The sequence below is a fragment of the Xenopus tropicalis genome, chromosome 6 (assembly GCF_000004195.4).
Source record: "Xenopus tropicalis strain Nigerian chromosome 6, UCB_Xtro_10.0, whole genome shotgun sequence".
Lineage (NCBI taxonomy): Eukaryota > Metazoa > Chordata > Amphibia > Anura > Pipidae > Xenopus > Xenopus tropicalis.
This window is the reverse complement of record NC_030682.2, coordinates 98,498,017-98,517,803: the sequence shown is the minus strand read 5'-3', so window position 1 is coordinate 98,517,803 and position 19,787 is coordinate 98,498,017. Positions and strand designations below refer to the sequence as shown.

At 40.0% G+C, this 19,787-nt stretch overlaps 1 protein-coding gene across 1 annotated transcript; it reads right to left on the bottom strand.

Annotated features, from left to right (window-relative positions):
• Positions 1–2,997: 2,997 nt before the first annotated feature.
• Positions 2,998–19,513, bottom strand: LOC101732623. The gene is made up of 8 exons (XM_031904583.1): positions 19,404–19,513; positions 18,766–18,904; positions 8,286–8,429; positions 6,931–6,962; positions 5,444–5,651; positions 4,889–4,975; positions 3,719–3,832; positions 2,998–3,324 (listed from the first exon to the last, which is right to left on the bottom strand). Exons 1-8 carry the CDS (start codon positions 19,511–19,513, stop codon positions 3,232–3,234), a joined length of 927 nt encoding a protein of 308 aa, XP_031760443.1. The 3' UTR covers positions 2,998–3,231.
• Positions 19,514–19,787: the final 274 nt, after the last annotated feature.

The following is a 19,787-nucleotide window of genomic DNA, read 5'->3' as shown; positions in this document are numbered from 1 at the left end:
AGTGCTTTTATAAACTTTACTTTATACATGCAATTGCAATGTTCTGTATAGAAACAAAGTCGTTTTATGCACACACTTTTATATACACTTGTGGCAAAACTTAATCCATTTATTTTCTTTTTGTAGCAACTATTTTACTATATTATCTCTTCGAAGTGGATCAACCTTGTCTAAAACTCTCCATCTTAACTGTGAAATATTCTACTTTGCTTCAAAAAAGTGTTTGGCTAAAAGGGATTGATTTGGTTTTTCAGGATCAAAATTCCTTATATGGCCCCCGTGTTCACCTATGCCGGTTCTTACTGGCCTAATTGTTTGTCCTACATATGCATACCCACATGGACATTGAATCAAATAAACTACATATGTACTCTCACATGTGGCACATGTTTTTATAGGTATGGGATCCATTATCCAGAAACCCATTATCCAAAATGTTTCAAACTAGAAGAAAGCCATCTTCCATAGCTTGCATTGTAAGCAAATCATTCTCATTTTTAAAAATAAATAATTTTTTGCTCTGTAATAATAAAACAGTACATTGTACTTGATCCCAACTGAGATATATTTCATCCTTATTGAAAGTAAAACAATCCTACTGGGTTAAACTATTGTTCAAATGATTTTTCAGTAGAGTTAAAGTACGGAGATCCAAATTACAATAAGGCCCCTTATCCAGAAAACCCCAGGTCCCAAACATTCTGGATAATAAGTCATATACAGTACCTGTACATAAAGTATACACATATCCATTGCACAGAATGTTGGACTAAATGTCAGGTATTCCAAAATATCCTACCAATTGCAACATTCACATATAACGGTGCCTTATAATAGATTTTGTAGTACTCTTTATTCCAGGAAATCAATTGTAGTTCAAAATAGTTTGCAATTCTACCCCCTATTTGTATTTTTGTCTATGAGCTCACCACATTTGGACTTACTGTGAGGTCATGTTGCAAATGGGACTTGGTGGAACATATAAAAGTTTGTCATTCAGATTATGTTTTTCACTGTAAAGATGTTTTCCGCTTCAAGGGCAATTGTACGTCTATGTTACTACAGAAAAATCATACAAGTAATATACAACACATGACAAATTTGTTTACTAATCAAGTATCTGACAATGCCATTACTGATTAAATGGGATAGTTGCAGGTCCTTTACCAAGCGTTCTGCAGTTCTATACTGTACTGAAAGTCTCTGCCCTCCCACCAGGCTATCTTATACAGACAGGAACCAATTTGGTGTTCTGGCCCATGGCTACAATAGATTAGTTGAAAATGCATTGGTATTACAGATTAAATCATATATAAAGAATACAACTAATTTCCTGGGAAAGATGGATGCTATCTAATGGTCAGATGACAATGTAACCAGCTTGGATGTTGCCAGCCTCTACACTTTCATTTCCCATGGGGGAGGTGAGGAGGTGGATATATGCATTCTGTGTCAATTTGGTCTATACAGTGAAAGATAATTGTGTTTCTTTATGGTACTGGTAAAGTTGTATAATAATTACTTTTAGTTTTGGAATTGGACACTGCACCTTGTGCCAGGTGGCGCCAATGCAGCCAGCACCCACTGGCTCTCCCTAACTTGCTTATCCCTCACCTGCTCCTCATGAATATAATGCTGCTGAAGGCAGGCAGTACTGTATTCATGGGGCAAACTCAGGTCTCTGTGTTCTGTTTTTGAGCACAGAAACTTGCATCAATTCTTCCACCTGCAGGAAAAGATGCAAACAACATGGTAAAGTGCACTTGTTTTTTTGCTCTTTGCAGGTAGTTAACAGGTTGCTTTTGGTCTATTTTCTTTTTCTCTACTCTCCCTCACTTTACAATCTAGTCAGACAATTCCTGGTTCCTACTTGCTGGACAGCCATCTCCCTCCTAGCTCCACCCTTTTAATAAAGTGGTGCCACAGCCCCTGGTATTTATATTTGCTTTGTTTCAGAGAACATTATGGGAGAGACATAACTTCCCTGCCCTAGGCCCTCCCGGTCGGCCACTCCCCCCTCCCGAAGGGCGCATGCGTGCCAAAACACAAGGGGGGGAAAGGTGCAAGGGGGGGGGGCGCGATCAGAATGGTCATTGCCTCCACCGCTAGTGACAAGCGGCGGGGGAAATGACAGAGGAAGATGACTAGGGGTAGGCAGGAGAGGCTCCAGCCTGGCACCCCCCAATCGTTGCGCCTAAGGCAGCTGCCTCTTCTGCCTACCCCTAGTTCCGGCCCTGCTGCAAAGTATGTCTAGTCACTGTGCCACAATATATATATATATATATATATATATATCCAAAAAAGACCAGCAACACCGAGTTATGTTCCAAAAACAATCAATTGTGTATTAAAAACGCATGAACAGCCAACGTTACGTTTTGGTCCCCATCGGGACCTTTCTCAAGGCAACCATGCTAACCAACCCCATGTTCTATTTATCCATAGTGAACCAGCAAATAGGAAGTGACATCAGTGCACCCATGCCATAAAGTGACTATTGCAGTAAAGCATGTAACCAATGCTGCAAAGTGATCCGTGCCATAGATTATCATTAGATAATTAGTGCTCACATAAAGTGTCTATTGCACACATGCCATAAAGTGACTATTGCAGTAAAGCATGTAGCTAGTGCTGCAAAGTGATCCATGCCATAAATTGTCATTAAAACATTACATGCCATAAAGTGACCACTGCAGTAAAATGTGCAGCGAATGCTATAAAGTGATCAGTGCCATAAATTATCATTAAAATATTCCAAGTGCAAATCTGGTGCTATTTAAATTAATACCCCTTTAAAACAATCATTAAAGTACAGTGAAGTGATTCGGCAAAGCAATCATTAAAAATCCGTGAAACCGTACAATACATCATGTTAAAAATATACACATTACAGTGTCATGATTTTATAGTGTGTACACAAAAAAGTGAATAAATACAATTAAACATATATCAATATAAGATTAAAAAACATCATAACATTGTATGTACGCTGCGCCAATCAATTCAAACCAAACACTATCCTAATTAGTGGGGGCCCCCAATCTAATTCAAGATCTGCCTATTATAACATTCACATGCATATGCACATATCAGTTCCACAGCAAGATATACCAACTTGAGGATCCCATTTACCTATATCATATAATAAATTGTAATAACAATACCAGCACAATCCCAATGTGAAATTGGACAGAAGAACTCACAGAAAACAGTTCAGCGATAAGGAACTATTTAAGCCCCTAGGAGCCACGCAATCCAGTTCATATGTCCAAAATGCTTCTCTTTGGAGTAAAATACGATCAATGTCGCCACCCCTTTGCACACCTGAAATACAATCAATAGGCATGCATTTAAACGATGAAGCTGGATGCTTAGCATGCAGCCAGTGTTGTGCCACAGGTTGTTTGGATATATCCTGTTTTCCCTCCTTCTTTGCAGGTTTAGGGTCCAGAGCAGCCCTGATAGTAGCACGATGCATATTAATCCTTTCCTTTAACTGTCTATAAGTCTTGCCACAATAGATCAGCCCACATGGACACTTGATAATATATACCACATTACGTGTGGTGCATGTGAGCCTGTGTCTAATGGAGTATGATTTCCCAGTATGCGGGTGATGAAAGGAGTCCCCTACTATTAAGGTATTACACATTACACAGTTGCCGCATCTGAACACACCCATCTTGCCCATATTTGTTCGTGTGATATATTTGCTTACCGGATCCGCAGAGGATAATAGCTCCTTTAAATTCTTGTTCCTTTTATATCCGAACCGGACCCGTTTTCGATTAATCGCTGTCAATTCAGCATCAGTTTTCACAATGGGCCAATGCTGCAATATGGATTTTTTAATAAAAGGGGTGTGCGCATCATAAGTGGTCATGTAATACACAACATCATTTTCAACATCCCCCTCCTGTTCCAGTTTATCCCTCAAAATTGCCTCCCGGTCTAGGGATTTAGCCCATGTTGTAATTCCTGTGATCAGTTCCGTCGGATACCCTCTCTCGAGGAACCTTATTGCCATAGCTTCCAATGCCTCTTGCCTCTCTTCTGGCTTACTTGTTATCCTAACCACCCGTAACATCTGTGATTTGGGCAGTGAATCCAAAAGGTGCCGTGGGTGACTGCTGGTGTAGTGTAATAATGAATTTCTATCAGTAGGTTTCTGAAAGATCTTTGTATGTAACTGATTATTTGAATCCTTGTATACAGTTACATCCAAAAAGTCTATGCTGTGCTTATCCCTGTGTACTGTAAATCTTATGCTAGACGGTACACCATTCAGATCATTTACAAATGTCAAAAGATCCTCGTCTGTCCCATACCAAAGGAAAAACAGATCGTCTATGTAGCGCCTAAAATAACCCCCATGCTTGCGAAACAGTGGATGACAGTAAATATTACAAGTTTCGTACCAATACATAAAGATATTGGCATATGTAGGCGCTACATTAGACCCCATAGCCGTTCCGGTTAGTTGGAGGAAATAGTTATCCTCAAATTTGAAATAATTGTTGTGCAGAATAAATTCCAAAAGGGTCAAAATAAATTCCACAGGTGGACCAGTATATACAGGGTTATTGCTCAAAAGGTCTCTGACCGCATGTATGCCTGCATCATGTGGGATGCATGTATATAAACTATGAACGTCCATAGTGACAAAAAGAAAATTCCCATCCCCAGCATTAATGCTGTTAACTACACGCAAGAAGTCAGTGGTATCCTGTAAGTAGGAACCCAATTGTCTTACCAATGGTTGTAGGATTGTGTCCACATATTTAGCTATTTTTTCAGCTAAAGAACCCCTGGCCGATATAATCGGTCTGCCCGGAGGATTTTGTAAATTTTTGTGTATTTTGGGCAATGTATAAATTACTGGTCTTACCGGGTGTTCTACATAAAGCGCATCCCTCAGCTCCTCTGTAATCCAGCCATGCAGGCAGGCCTCATCCAGCAGCTTTCCAAGTTGTGACTGAAATTTAGAGGTGGGATCATACGTTAACTTTTGATAACATCCAGTATCCGCCAATTGATCCAACAACTCAGTCCTGTAGTACTCATAATCCATAACCACCACTGCCCCGCCTTTATCCGCAGGTTTTACAATGATGTTTCTATTCTCCTGCAGTCCCTTGAGCGTGACCCGCTGTTCTTTATTTAGGTTTCCCCTATGTTGTGTCTGTCTGGGGATATTGGACACCGTTGAATCAATAATCCGAGAGAAAGTACGTAAAGAAGTGTTAGAGGTAACCGGGTCAAAGTCACTTCTGGCCCTAAAGGGTGCATCACTAACGTCTCTGGATGTCATTCTATCCCCCTTGTGCTTAAAGTGCTCCTTTAATCTTAAACTGCGAGAAAATTTATAATTATCTACAACGTTCCGGAACCTGTGTGCTAATGTTGAGGGAACAAAGGATAAGCCTTTAGCAAGCACGCTTACCTCATTTGTTGTTAACTGATGCTTTGATAAATTTATCACTGCCTGCTCTGTGATGGCTTGCCCCCCCGACGGGGTGGTCTGCCACGGCCCCTTCCTCTTACTGTGCTTCCGGCCTCCACGTCTGTTCCTGGCTCTCTGCCTGTGCTTCCAGGCTGCTCTCCTTCTAAAAAAACCGGCGCTGTTTGTGCCTCCATAACCGCTTCCTCCTCTGATTCAGCGCTGCTTGACACATACCCGAGTGGTTTCCTCACACGCCGCGTCATCAGCCTGCGAGGCTGCATCATGGGTCTCCCTCCATGGCGCCAACGATAAACATTATTATCTTTATAATCTTTATATATATACACTGGAGAATCTTACTTGATCCTCCTGTGGATGCACAGTTACATATATACAAGGATGATTTTGACATATTATAGATAACTGGTAATGGCATTTTAATACCTAGGGAAATAGGAAATAATCAGATTGTACCTCTTGATAAATATTACAAGAACACAAATATTACAAATATAGTTTCAGGCCTGATGGATGATTGAGGCCAAGGGTATATGCACATCAAGCATCTTAATCCATTTATATTCACAGTGTAATACATTCCGTTTCCTATCCCCATCTCATTATATATACACTGATAACACTTCTATTTTCAGTGGTAGAGTGAAAGATGGGATGAATTAGCAATCATGGGCATGTTATTCTTAACAAAAGCAGTACCAGTTGAGAAGTACCAATGAATTTGGCCTTTTGGGATTGGCAAGGATATCGTTTTCACCTGTGAGACTGGAGCAGGAAAATGCCAGCTTGCATTCCAGGTTCTTCTGAATTAGACTGTCTCTTTTTGAGCAGGGGTGAAATGCATTTCTAGTCAATAGTATAATTTCTAGCAAAGCAAAACTGAAGTCTGAGTGTGGTTTGCTTTAATACATGTTAACCAATCTGTACATGAGCATATTAGCAGCAGTAAATTTGTTTATGCAAAATGGACCAAATTATGTTTGCATGTGTATAGACACTGCCCCCATGATAATAATTTGAAGAGATAAAGAAGAAGGTGTTTACATTCTTCTCAAATATAAGAAAACAATGCATTATTTCAGTTTACATGCAGGACATATGGCTTTTGTTAGTGTATTTTTAATTAACCAGCTCAGTCTGAAGCGCTGGAAAAAGGGAAGTAATATTTTTTGCCATTATTGTTGTTTTCTTCTTTAGTCCAGTCTAAAGCAAGCTAAACAAAAAGCATTCTTGTCTTCTCGTAAACCTTCTACAGTGCCTACTCTCCGCTGAATGATGCTTTTCCATCTTGTTACAACACTACTACAAACAAAGCATGCAATGCTGAGAACATTTTGTACATATTTGGAAAATGTGAGTTAGGGAAGGGAAAGGCAAAAATAGAAACACTTGGAAATAAAAGCAACAAGAAACGTAACTACAAGTTTTTACACTCATTCACTTTTACCACTTTCCTAGCAGATCATTACTTTTTCAGATCTGCCAAAAGTCCTTCATGTTTCTGTTGACAAATTTCACAACAGTATTGAAGCAATCAAATAGTTTAATGATTGGTTTTTAAGAGCAGAGATTTTCAACATCAGTTGATTAAAGCAAAGTGGCACTACAAAATGGTTGCATTGCTTGATAGCTAAACAAAAAACATGCTGGTTATGATGATCCAATAAAGAGTTTTCTTTTTGTCCAACTTCTCTGGTTCTGAGGTCAGAATTTTTTTGACCTACATGGTGATGGGTCCATAATGGAATTCAGTTTTGACCACTCCTTTTGACCACACCCATGTTATCACAATAACATTTAAGATCATATACACAATAATGGTGGTAGCACACAAAAACCCCATATATTTGATGCTCACTGTGGGGATATCACCCTTCACTCATGTGAAAGATGTTTATTATGTCATATTAAGACATACCATTAAATCCAATTAGCTCCTCCCCACTGTGGATACCACAGCACCCCCAGCACACAATTACACACCTTATAGACCCCCTCACAACTATTTCCAAATGGCACACATAGGCAGCATAGGGCAGGCAGGGTATGGCACACACAGGCAGCATAGGGCAGGCAGAGTATGGCACACATAGGCAGCATATGGCAGGCAGAGTATGGCACACACAAGCAGGGTAGGGCAGGCAGAGTATGGCACACACAGGCAGCAAAGGGCAGACAGAGTATGGCACACACAGGCAGCATAGGGCAGGCAGAGTATGGCACACATAGGCAGAGTAGGGAAGGAGACAGGGAAACCTATCAAGACTACGCAAGTACTGTAACTTATCATGACCACTCCAACATGAACAGTTTGCACTGCAGTAAGTACAGTGACACAATGCTGACACTGCTTCTACAGCCTGTCTGAGGAGGGAACAGGTAAACAATGAGGACGCCTACAGTCTGAGTCACTGCAGCCAGCCAGATCTGGGGCCACACAAGGGGGGCCTTGAGCCACCAGTTGGAAAGCACTGCTTTACAGCAACTGCAAAGCTTTACAGACCCCAAGTGCAGTGGGCAACTTGTGCATTTCCCTGCAGTGAGTTGCACCTTCAAACACTTTCATTAAAGTTATTTGCATTAAAACACACTCTTCACACTTCCCTATAGTTACACCATCCAATAGTTTAAGCATAATGTAAATTATTATTAATACTCATGTAGCACTATCTTCTCCTCCACCCCCTTATGCATTAGAGTAAGGTGATACAAACACAAGCAATACAATATGGATGTACAAACAGCAATGTTTCATCAGGATAGATGCCCATTATTACAACTGCATGAGTATATAGGGGGTTTAAATTTGAACCTTTTGTCATACCCAGTCACCTTGCAGCTTAGCAACATTGCTACGAAGGAGCTCAGCTTTGCACTGGGATGAAGGGGTAGTAACTGCAGACATAATCACAAGCATCAAAGAGGAATAAAGCAAAGACAGTGTAAGTATAAAGACTAAAGCATAAGGCTGATAAACATGAGAGAAACATAAAGCACAAGTAAAAGGAGAGGGCAATTAAGGAAGAAGCTAAATAGGAGAAAATAAGCTATAGAGAAAGGCTGGGTAAAGTAAAGAGCAGATCATAAATAACACGTGGGGGGGAATATAACAATGAAGTCTCATTTCTACTCTTAGGGGCAACAATATTACTTCCCTTTTTTGGTTACATCCAGTAAAAATAAAGAAATAATGACCGGGACTGATGTGCTAATATGTAGAACTCCTGGCAGTAAGAAAAGTGTTAATGTGGGATCACCACCCTACCCATTGCTAACTAGTCTTCTAACTCTGCTGTGCTGCTCTGAATTTCCCAAATTGGTATATAGAGGGAGAAGAGGAAGGAGGTAGATCAGACTCAACCATATGGTGTCTTTCAGGAGGATGCAGACTGGCCTTTACCTTGTACTGCTGGGAATCATAAAGATTTTCCAATTGTTGCTGTATTCTATATGCAATGCAGTGTAACCTCAATGGTTTTCCTATCTACAAGGTAAAGAGCCACGTAAACTATTTCACTTATGGGAAAAATTGTAAAACAGTCTTTCTGTGCAAATTTAAACAAAATGTGATTCTGTTCCAAACTTAGGGGCACATTTACTAATCCATGAACGTCCGAAAGCGCCCGAATGCGTTTTTTTCGTAATGATCGGTATTTTTGCGATTTTTTCATATTTTGCGCGACTTTTTCGATGCCGTTGCGACTTTATCGTATATTTTCCGCGGCTTTTTCGCCGCCGACGCGAAAAATTCGGATTGGTTTTTCCCAAATCGCGCAAAATACGATAAAGTTGTGACATCAACGAAAAAGTCACGGAAAATATGAAGCAATCGCGACGGCAACGAAAAAATCAGTTTTTTTCCCATTCGAGATTCGGATTTGAGGATTAGTAAATGTGCCCATTAATGTTCAGTTTTTATCTGCTTATGCTCCTATGTAATTTTCCATCATTTATTATTCAATGCACTTACAACTTAAAGGAAAACTATACCCCCAGAATAAATACTTAACCAACAGATGGTTTATATTATGTAAAGTGACCTATTAAAGAATTTTGCCAAACTGAAATATATATAGTGCTGGGCGGTATACCGGTAAAAACCGATCACCGTTTTTTTTTTTGAAACCGATATAAATTTTTGACATACCCCCATACCGGTGTGCTGAATACTTCCGGGTGCGCACGTGACGTCGGCGCGCACGTGACGTCAGCGCGCACGTGACGTCAGCGCGCACACTCTACAAAAGCGCCATCGCTAGGACGCATTCAGAGTCGGATACCAATGTGAGCTGTCGGGGGTGCCTGGCCAGTAATTATATTTATGTGAAGGGGATGGGTGGGGGTGGGTGGGTTATACTTATGTGAAGGGGATGGGTGGGGGTGGGTGGGTTATACTTATGTGAAGGGGATGGGGTTGTGTTTGGGGGGGTGGGGTGGGGTGGGGGGTTATATTTATGTGAAGGGGATGGGGGGTGTTTGGGGTGGGGGTGGGTGGGTTATACTTATGTGAAGGGGATGGGGTTGTATTTGGGGGGGTGGGATGGGGTGGGGGGTTATATTTATGTGAAGGGGATGGGGGGGTGTTTGGGGTGGGGTGGGGGATGCGTGGGGGTGGGGGGCTGCGTGCGGATGGGGGGGTGTTTGGGGTGGTGGGGGGGGGTGCGGGTGGCGGGTGTTTGGGGTGGTCACCTAATCATGCATGGGGAAAAAAAATACCGTCAAATACCGTGATACCGATATAATTTTGAAAAATACCATGATATAAATTTTTGGTCATACCGCCCAGCACTAAATATATATATCAGTAAATATTGCCTTTTTAGATCCTTTCCCTTGATCCACCATTTAGTGATGGGCTGTGTGCTCCCTCAGAGATCACATGACCAGAAATAATGCAGCTCTAACTGTAACAGGAAGAAGTGTTGGAGTAAAAGGCAGAACTCTGCCCATTAATTGGCTGATGTAGCCTAGCATATATGTGTGCATTGGCCTGTTTGTGTGCACTGTGAATCCTATGATCCCAGGAGGCAGTCCTTCTTAAAATTCTTAAAAAGCAGTACCCAATAGCACATACTATTAAAAAAGTATATTTTTATGAAATTGGCTTATTCAGATGAATCATATGAGCTTGTTTATGCAATCTATTTTTATAAAGACCTACATTATTTGTGGCTATAGTTTTGCTTTAATGACCTAGGATTTGTTAAACGCATAAGAATAGACACAACCATAAGGGAAATGCACACTTTTTAAAATAGAATTTTGGAAGCAAACTGACTCCATAAATGTCAATTACAAATGCATTTCAGTATGCAAAGTACATTGTAGGCTTCCAAAATGACAGTTTTCCCCCCCAGATACAGTACATTTGCACCCTCAGAGAGAGTTATGCCCACTGCAATTGCAACCCATGCATGAAAATGAATGTGTGGTACAATTCTTGAGTCGGAAAAGTGCAAGGAGCATGTTTGGACACAAGTACCTTTAATGAATGATGACACCATGCACAATATTTTTGCCTGTTTTATTGCGACTGCACTTGCGGCTACATTAGTAAATTACCCTTTCTATGGTTTATTTTAACCGAATTATGACTTTTGTGTCGACTACCATTACTGTTGTAATATAAAAATAGTAAAAATAGTTTTACTTGATTTATCATTGCAGCCAGCAATGGAATAGAAGCAGTTCTTTTGAAAAGCTTGAAAGATTTTGAAATGGCTTAAAAAATAATTGAAATTAAAAGTGCTGAAAGCTATCATTTGTCTTGATGAAGAGTAATTACTTACATTATCACCAAACAATTTGGAGGGTGCTGTTAGCTTAATTAACCTTTACATATGAGACTTTAACAAGATGCATTTCTAGAAGAACACAACATCAAACACATGATATTAATCTATGATGGTGTTTCAGGCAGCAAATAATATTTCACAAACAAAAAAGTAGTAAAAATTGTTCTTTAAAAGACATAAAAGAAGTGCTTTAATTCTTTGCTGAAACCCCTCTGTGCTGAGCAAAGGAACGCAGGCACAAAACAAGACAGCTGCCTATTGAACCATCACAGCCAGACTTTAAAGTGGAAACTACTTGCATCAATTATTTGGATGATTTTGTTTGAAATTCAAACCTTCCCTCAGATTCTCTTAGATAGTCTTCATCATCTATGATGAACAAGTAACCTGCTTGTATTTAATAACCCTACATTATTTAGGTGTGTGTTTATTACAATTATTTTACATTTTCAGATTAGTCAGTTTTGTATCAAAATATAACTATTGCAAAAGAACACTCAGGGGCACATTTATTTCAATGTAGTATTGTGTCATTTTCGTGTTTTTTTTCTACCACAACTAAACTCACTTTTTAAAAAAGCAGGAATGTCTGCTCATTTATTAAAAATCTGAAAATGAAAAGTGCAAATGAATATAAATGCAGAACAAATATTAATAACCTCAAAATCCTCGTTTTCATTGGAATTTTCGTGCAATTACAAATGAAAAAAATCCTGAAAACCTCCTAAAATCTCAAATTAAATAAAGATTGTTACAATTTTATAAGGCGAGCTCCCATTGATTTCTACATGAGCTCACCAGCTTTTAGATGGGAAAGTTTTGTTTTTTGAGTTTTACGTGGTTTTTACACTAGATAATGAAAAAATTCATGTTATTTAGAGTAATTATCTGAATACATGATTTTTAAACAAATGTTAATAAATCTTCAAATCTGCCCCTAAGAAATAGTTCATAGCAATTATTAAATTGTCACTGTATTATAATTATCATATGATTGTCAAATTAATTAATATATGAAAATAATTGTTGTGATATTAGTTACAAATGAGTTCACTAAGAATAAATCTGCCTGCATCATTCTTCCCCAGTTAGACACTAATGGACACTGTTCATGGAAGAAATGAGTGGCGATTTTGCAATGGCAGTACCTTAAAGTTAGCACACATTATTTCCATTTTATAACTCATATTAGAATGTATCCTAGTATATATATATACTGGAATAAGGACAGCACTCACACACAAACCTTCATCTGGAATAAAAAAATAAATAAATGGAGTATCCACTTACCTGAGGCAAAACAATCCTTCTAGGCTTATTTATTCTTTCCCCCAGGTCCTGAGCATCCTGGATAACAGGACCCATACCTTTATATACTTAACGTTATATAGGAGATGTACTACTCCTTGGTACAAAGGATGCTGCCTTTCCCTTACCAAACTGTCCTGGCAACTCATTGTACTTGCCAGCATCAATTACAGGTATGGGATCCCTTATTCGGAAACCAGTTATCCATAAAGTTCCGAATTACGGAAAGGCCATCTCCCATAGACTCCATTATTAGCAAATAATTCTAATTTTTAAAAATGATTTCCTTTTTCTGTGTAATAATAAAACACTATCTTGTACTTGATCCCAACTAAAATATAATTAATCCTTATTGGAGGCAAAACAAGCCTATTGGGTATATTCAATATTTAAATGGTTTATAGCAGACTTAAGTCATGGAGATCCAAATTACGGAAAGATCCCTTATCCGTAAAACCCCAGGTCCCGAGCATTCTGGATAACAGTTCCCATACCTGTACATGCATTCTGTCCAGTGAGGTGTAGCTGCAGGATGGAGAAACAGTATTCCACACTTACCTCACACACACCAAAAAGATTTTTAAATAATTTGCGTGCCAGTGGTTCTTTAATTTGCAGGAATTTACACCAGTCTCTTAGATGTTACTTCAAGGTGATACAGGTACAGTCACTTTAAAGTGCTCCTTTTTTGCTTTTAATATGCACAGGCATTAGTAATAATCAGTGGTAATAATCAATACCAAATGTCCAATTCTCAGAATACAAGGCCTTCACAGTGGTGTTTTTTTGGGATCTCTCTACTCCTTAGCCAATCCGTTTGAGTCCCTATGCTGGCAGGTAACCCCCAGGGTATTGTAACCCTTCTGTTCTTGTTAGTGGAGTTTCTGGCTGCTCTGCTTACTGCCCTGACTGACTGTTTGTCCTAGAGTGAGCTACTGCAAGATATAACTTCACACATGCTAGTCCTATATTTTTCTCCTAATAAAGCCTCCTACTACAGGTCCTGCAGCACTATCAACTTCCTCCAGCAAAGAGGCAAATCATGCTTTTTACTTTTCTTCTAGGCTGTGAGTTTGTATGTATGGTATCCAAATATACTTTCGTCAGTTTTAGACTGGGGTGCCAGGGGCCCACCAGAAAACCTTTGACCTAAGGTTGCCACTCTTTAAAATTGCGATGTCCAGGCAAGGGGTGGGGTGGTGACATTTTAGGGGTGGGTCAATGACATCAGGGGGGCAGGTCAATGACAATTCAGGAACAGTGCGGGGGGGGGGGGCAAGGTGATCATGTGGTGGTTGGTGATTTGCTATATCATTTAATGCAGAGTCCTGTCCAGATTTTCTAATTTGGAAATCTGGGCAGACAGTTTTTACAGAGACAGCCTTTCTGAAAACTGGCTGAACAGGTGGCAAACCTACTTTGAGCGCAGGCCCACCATCCAAAATATTTCATTTTATCTTCATTAACTTTATTTATTCTCTTTATAACTTCTTTGTTCATATTATCATCTATCCTTCCCTTCATTTCTTCTCTTTGTTCTCATATAGAAAAGGAAAATGGCCATGGACCCACTATCTGTACAGTATTTGACACTAAATATAAAACATTTGGCAATGCTGTGTGACCTTCACAGTGAGGAGCTTAAATGAGCAAATCTTACAAATTAACAGCACTGTATGTAATGTGCCTATATTAGGGCAGTTTCCTAAAGGTAAAGGAAGTCAACAATCACTTGGGGGGTGCCAAATGTTAGGTGCCCCCCAGTGAATGTATTCCCTTACCTGATACACCAGGATGATGTTCCTATCAGCAGACAACTGCACTGGCCCGGGGTTCTTCTAGTGAGCACCCTGGAGCAATCCTCTTCTCCTTTCTTCACATGGCTATGCATGCGCAGAAGAGTAAAAATCCAAACTTTAACCAAAATGCAGGGCTTTTTCTCTCTACTGTGCATGCACTGGTCCTGGGATTTTAAAAGAAGAAGCAGAAGAACAGGATTGCTGCGTGATGCTCACTACACAGAACCCTGGATGTTTTTTCTGCACCAGCCAGCAGTATCAGGTAAATAAATATAATCACTGAGGGTGCCTAACTTTTGGCACCACCAAGTGGTTGTTACTTTTCATCTCCTTTAAAGTACCACAGGTGCAGGAGGTATGCACATTGTGCATTTACCAGTTATTTTAGGATTAAAGAACAAAAGAGTATTGGTTCTGTAGGGGGAAAACAGACTAGGATAGTTCCCCTTGTAAGGCTAACGTACACTGGAGGATACAAGTGTACTAGGCAATGGAATATAGGTTACATACTGTATATTGTAGGTAAAGCATTTCTGAAGAATCTGTCCAGAAACACAGTTCCAGTTGCTGTTTTAATGGGACACTGATGTCCAATTTAATCGGTAAGAACTGTGAAGGCTGTATTAGCGGGGAGACCTTTTACACTGAATGAAGTTAAATAATTTTAATAATTGCAAAACTGAAAAATATTCCCAGTCACAACTTTTAAAAGACATTAGCGTTTTGTTCATTTTCTTGCTATAATCGACTGAGATTTAAATTGTGCCGCAAAAACAAATGCATTTCAGAAAACATTAGATATGAGGCTATTGCCATCTAGTGGATTGTAACATTATTGCTGTTTGTTAAAGGGTTGCAAACTATCACAGAGGGAAAATGAGAAGTAGAAACTCAACAAGGGCAATTTCAAAGTGCAGTGCACTGTGCAAAGGGGCCAATCAGGGAGTGTGGCCATGCAGGGAGTTTTCTCGAATGATTTACAACAAGTACAAATGAATGTGTGGGTTTTTACAAATTGATCCAAGTTGTTTCCGTTTTTCAAAATTTTAGCATTGCTGCAATTACAGTTGGCAATTACCCTTAATATGTTGCATATTAGTAAGATATTATTTATATATTATCAACATGTTCATGCAGGGCTTTCTAGATCTTGTTTTATTGTCCATATAAGCTCTTCCCCAATATTGCTTACAATCTAAGTTCCCTCTCATATTTACACTACACATTAGGGCCAATATCAGGGTATATGGCCACATAAAGCAATGAAAACAATGGTCTGGACTATGTCAGCAGATTTGGGAAGCTGTAAGTGATATGGCTTCGCTGTTTGTCTACTGCTTCCATGCACACAAAAATACCTACCATTACTGTGAGTGCTCGCCGTGGCACTCTGCCCAAGTGGTAGGTGGTCTTTTTCTTCTATTTTTGCTTGACATTGCAGCACTGTGCTGTGTATTCATCACATTGAGTCACCCACTTGTTTTAAAAGGCAACAACTGTTTGATGCCAGTGTCTGATTATAGACCTTCGCTTTTGAGTTCTTGGGAGAGCTTCTTTTATTCTGAACTTTCTCGTTATTGAATTTGGCCTGGTTCTTAACACACACAAGGGATGTAAAAAGAGAGTGAGATGACACCATAATAGAAAAAAATTGATACACGCTTCATCTTTTCCTTTGTTTAAATTATTGAATTCAACAAACTGCTTTAATATACACAAGGCCACTTGAAAATACCTGATAGATATCATAAAATAGTGATGAGCAAATTTTTTCACCAGGCATGGATCCGCAGCAATATTCTGCAATTCGACTTTAATGTATTTGGAGTTAGAAAAAACGTTGTGTAAATAATGTCGCCCACATAAAAAAATGGTAATTATTGTACTTTTAAAAATGTAAGAAATGTATATTCTATATATATGTGTGTATATATACATGTTTTTTCAAAAACCACACACTATAAAGTTCACAATAAAGAGGGAATTTTAAATATGTTGTGGCATTTTGAAAAAAAAATCCATATACACACCTCTTTTTGTGTACACACATATATATATACACATCTATTTGCCAAAACATATGCATAAATAAGTTTAAAGCAGGGGGGAAGCAGCAGGGAGCGGCCCATAGTATGAGTCATTTGGGGAAGGACCACAAATGTTTTAGGGGGCCCTGGCTAACAATGTCTGTGTGTCCTTTGTATTGATGTGAGGGTTCACAGGGGGAGGGGCCATTGGGAGCGTTCGAGGAGGGGGGCCCCAAAAATGTTGTTGTGAGGAGCCCCGTTATTTTGTGTATGAATGTATATATATATATATATATATATATGTATAATATATTTAAATAACATCTTGCAATACTATCTCACAGAACTTCAGCTGGATGTAGCGCCTCATCCAGAGGCCCAACCCCAGGCCCCCCAGGCTGAAGAGGCTCCCCAGGCACCTGACGCCCCCGAGGCACCCGAGCCAGCAGAGGCCCCCGAGGCACCTGAGGCCCCCGAGCCACCTGAGGCCCCCGAGCCACCTGAGGCCTCCGAGCCAGCAGAGGCCCCCGAGCCACCTGAGGCCTCCGAGACAGCAGAGGCCCCCGAGCCACCTGAGGCCCCCGAGGCCGATTTTGCTCCCCTGGTCAAAGACTGGGAAGAGGCAAGTCCTCCGACCGAAGAAGTGGGGACCCAGACATCACCATCCCGGATTGACCTCACTCTTCAGTCCATACAAGAGGACATTGCCTCCATGAAGGCCCAGTTGGCCAGAGTGGAGCAGAAAGTGGACATATTTATGGGCAGCAAGCCCTTAGTTTTATATTTTTAGAGTTTTAGATTTTTTAACATTTTATTGTTGTAATAAAAGTTGTTTTATTTTTGTACTTTTGAACTGAGTAATGTCTAATTATTTTTCCTTCCTTGATATGGTATTCTATACTTTCATGTAGTTTCTCCTACACTCTTACATTTATCAGTAACAGCATCAATATGCTATATGGGTTAAATGTTTGCAAATATTCTGCCAACAATTTTGTCTTTAGCCCATTTTGCTGAATAGTAAAACTTGCGTTAATTAGTACGTAGCGTATTTTCTGGCGAGTGTGATAACTGCCAATCCAATGTTTTGTTGCCAGAATAATTGCAATATTATATTTGTCCCCGTTTAATAAAGTGCCCATAACATATTTGCCATTTATTCTGTGTCTAAAGTCTCCCACTTAATTTAAGCCACTTTAGCAAATGGACTCCTAAGTATTTGGCTAAATATTCTTAAATGCCCCCCCATTTTATTATCTCTAGCACTTTTTTTTTGTTACTTATATTTTTATTGGTTTTTTTTTTTTTTTTTTTGCAAATAAACATTTATACAGCACCTCTCTAGCACTTCTGTGCTCTCCCAGGGCAAAATGTCGCCAGTTTTATGCTGCCGATTGCCGCGGGCGTAATGTCGCAACAATTAGCACTTGTGATAATTAGCGTACATGCGAAAAATACCGCGCTGCTCGTGCGTTATTTAGCGCGCATGCGAAAAGTAGTGCACACGTTATTTTGCGCAACTAAAATATCGCATGCAGTATCGTTCGTAAATTAGCGCAAGTGTGCTAATAGTGAATCGTGCGTTAAGTCGCGAAAATTTAGAAGCGATAACATTTTTAACGCACGCTATAAATAGCGCACGTTAAAATGCACTTTAGTGAATCAGCCCTATAGCCTTTTCCTGCCACAACGTTTGATGTATGTGCTTACCAGAACGTATGGTATATGTGCTTGGATGTTAAAAGGTTAAAGGAGTTGTTTACATTCAAAGTGCAAATCTTATTAAACCACCAACAATGCTCTCAGTATGTTAGAAAATACATTTTCCATAAAAAAAGTTAAAAGGCAACTGTAAAAGCTACTTTTTATGCCTGTTAAATCAGTCCTTTTTCTATCCCTGATCAGTTTTCTGAAGGGATGAGAGGGGCCTATTTTGAACCTGACACACTGAGAACTTACTATATGCTTACATCATCACATACAGGCTTTTGCCCTTATTTTTTCCTATTGGACCAATTCATTGATTGCTTGTGCATTCTAACCAGTTGCATAAATTGAAAGGAAATTGAATTGGTTAATTTTTCCCTTGCAATGGCATAGGCAAACAGACTCAGCATATTACAAATCTTACATACTATTATGTCAGATTTGCAGCACTGTCACAGACACAGAAAGCGATGCAGACTGACAGGAGACACAGCCAATATGGGTTAAGTCTGCTGCCAGTACTAAGTGTGACATAATATAAGTAAAAAAGCAACTGTTGTGTTTATAGGGGTCACTGACCCCCCCAGCACAGGGTCTGCGCAGAACTGAAGGATCAGCAGAGGGATGATTCTGTAGAGGATTGCCCTCTTCCTTTTGTGGACCCCTACCATCCCCAGCGGCTGCCTATCATAGGATGAGCGCAGGAGATAGCGGCAGATGTAACGCCTCTCCACCAGTCGTAGCGCCTCTCCACCAGTCGTAGCTCTGATACCCCAGGCATGTTGACTCTCTGAATCACTGCAGGCTCTGACACAAAATGGCCACACGAGATTACAAATGGCGAATAGTTGCCAAAATATTACGTGTAATGTATTTGTCGCGACAAAATACGCGCTGCTATAGTAGCGAATATGCACGCCATGTTAGCCATACATGCCAATACTTTTGTAAAACTTCGTAAAAAAACACATACTTGAATAAATCCCACTGCTAAGTCCATATTTCATTGCCAAAAGCTCATTTACTGTATTTTTCTATAATTATCGCCTGCCTGAAGTAGGTGTTCATTTTCGCATAGACCAATGCGATATTTAGTGTTTGTGAATCATGCGTTCATATTCATTTCTGCGCGAAAATTAACGCAAGCGGTAGCGCGAAATTTAATGCATGTGATACGCAACTTAACGCACATGGTAATACTGTTGTGAATCGCGCGCTAATTGTCGCGTCTTATTTAACGCAAAAAAAGTGCGATAAAATTTATCGCACTTTAGTGAATCAGCCCTTATATCTGGTAAGCACATACAGCATACGTTCTTGGGCAGATAGAGCTTTCTTTCTGCAAAGGCCGTGCCGCCCCTGCAGACAGTCAGGAGCGATGACAGCCCCCTGGGCAATGAGCCGAAGGTCTATCATGTCGGTCCTGTGATCATTGCAGGACCGACCTCCAAGCATCAGATATGATTGCATCACGTCTGCAGCTTCTCCTGCTTCTTCCTGTCCCCCAGCGCCACCCACACACTTCCTGCTGTGCAACACTCTGCTAAGATGGACGCTGCAGGACCCCCCAAGCGATCCCTGCATCCATCCTGCTCCAAAACAGGTAAGTGGCATTTATTTGCACTATTACTTACACTTATACACACTTACATATATTTCCACACACATACAGCACACAATTTTGCAGTTT